This window comes from Priapulus caudatus, unplaced genomic scaffold (genome assembly GCF_000485595.1).
Source record: "Priapulus caudatus unplaced genomic scaffold, Priapulus_caudatus-5.0.1 Scaffold326, whole genome shotgun sequence".
Lineage (NCBI taxonomy): Eukaryota > Metazoa > Priapulida > Priapulimorpha > Priapulimorphida > Priapulidae > Priapulus > Priapulus caudatus.
This window is the reverse complement of record NW_014577387.1, coordinates 171,801-173,329: the sequence shown is the minus strand read 5'-3', so window position 1 is coordinate 173,329 and position 1,529 is coordinate 171,801. Positions and strand designations below refer to the sequence as shown.

At 44.9% G+C, this 1,529-nt stretch overlaps 2 protein-coding genes across 2 annotated transcripts in view; one reads left to right on the top strand and one right to left on the bottom strand.

Moving 5' to 3' along the window:
* LOC106809078 (DNA topoisomerase 2-binding protein 1-like) overlaps window positions 1–819 on the bottom strand; it is a 46,273-nt gene extending 45,454 nt beyond the window's left edge. Inside the window, exon 1 of the mRNA XM_014812028.1 lies at window positions 720–819. The gene's annotated coding sequence lies outside the window, so the exon portion shown is untranslated. The remainder of the gene's footprint in view (window positions 1–719) is intronic.
* Window positions 820–880: 61 nt separating this feature from the next.
* Window positions 881–1,529, top strand: part of LOC106809077 (sorting nexin-4-like) — a 27,259-nt gene continuing 26,610 nt past the window's right edge. The window contains exon 1 of the mRNA XM_014812027.1: window positions 881–971. Coding sequence (XP_014667513.1) covers window positions 888–971 — 84 coding nt within the window. The 5' untranslated portion in view covers window positions 881–887. The remainder of the gene's footprint in view (window positions 972–1,529) is intronic.

Here is a 1,529-nt window from a genome sequence, read left to right as displayed (position 1 = left end):
GCGTGTACAGGGGGGGTCCAGGGAGTCCGGACCGCCCCTTGCTCGCGCAGAAAACGCATCTGAGGGGGTCTAATTTTAAAAAAATTCGGGGGGAGTGCCCCCCAGACCCCCCCTTCGCGTGCTCGCACTTTTGGGTTACGGTTAGACCCCCCCTGGTACAAATCCTGTACACGCCCCTCCGAGCAAATTGCCAACATTGAAAAACGAACCCCCCCCAATAGAAAGCTGGCTACGGGCCTGTACTAATAGTATTAAATAATAAATAGTACTACTATACTAGTACAGTAGCAGAATCATGTTAATTGCTATGGTTTTGGCTTTGTGCTACCAGTACAACAAAGTAAGGATCAGGTTTTAAAAAAGATCAAGCCAGGTGATGTACAAAGAGAAGACAATTAAAGTAACTTGACTCTTGAGTCTAGTTTAATTAGTATATTATAAATTATATATATACTGTAAGGGGATCAAATCAGAACGTACATCACAAATCTACTGTACTCTGACACTCTGTTACCGTAGACTAGTTACCGTAGACTAGTTACCGTAGACCTAGCCTACTAACTTACTAAGTACTATCCCACGGGGTCAACTCGCAGAGTCGGTTCAAGGATGGAGAGCAGTCGTCGTCAACTACAACCGTGTAGCTCTACAACCGTGAACAGCTCTACAACCGTGTAGCTCAGTTAACACCAATAATACCAACTAATAGTACTGCGTACCTTGAATAAAAATATGAAGTTATACGTATGAGTAAAGTAACGATCACATTTTATCTAAACAAACAATCTACCACGATACAACAAATATACGCGGTTTCTATTTGAACCGAATCCCGCGATTTGTCCTCTGCATGGCGCTTCGATCGCTCGTCGATGATTTGTTTCAACATGGCGGATAGCCCCGTAGACGATCCAACAGCTGACGAGATTAACCAGCCTGAATCTACGGAAAAGACGCCCGTCGTTGCTGAGGTAAAGTATGCATTTTGGATCAGTATACGTGTAACGTGCATAACGCTTAATTTACTTGATTGATACTTTGTCATTATATCCAGTGTAGTAAACACCGACAAGTACGAGAACATAACATAACTTAATTATACAGAGTGGCTATATGCCCGGCAGCCGGCATATATCTGACGGCTGCCGGGCACGGTCTTCGATTTCCTAAATGCCCGGCAGTTTTTAATTTTTAGCGTTATCTCAAGTAAACAAGGGTTAGGGTCAGGATTAGGGTTAGGGTTAGAATTAGGGTCAGGATTAGGGTCAGAGTTAGGGTTAGGGTTAGGGTTAGGAACTGCCGGGCATTTAGGAAATCGAAGACCGTGCCCGGCTGCCGGGCATATAGCCACAGCGTTAATTATAATATAAGCTTATGTGCGGATCAGCAGCAATAAAAATGGCAGCGGTTGGACGCTCCGGCGTCGGTAGGCCTACAACTACCTACAACTTAAAAGGATAGCCGGCGTCTACCCCAGGCCTCGAATTAAGTGACGAGAGGGGCAAGGCAATTTTTTGGGGGCATGTGAG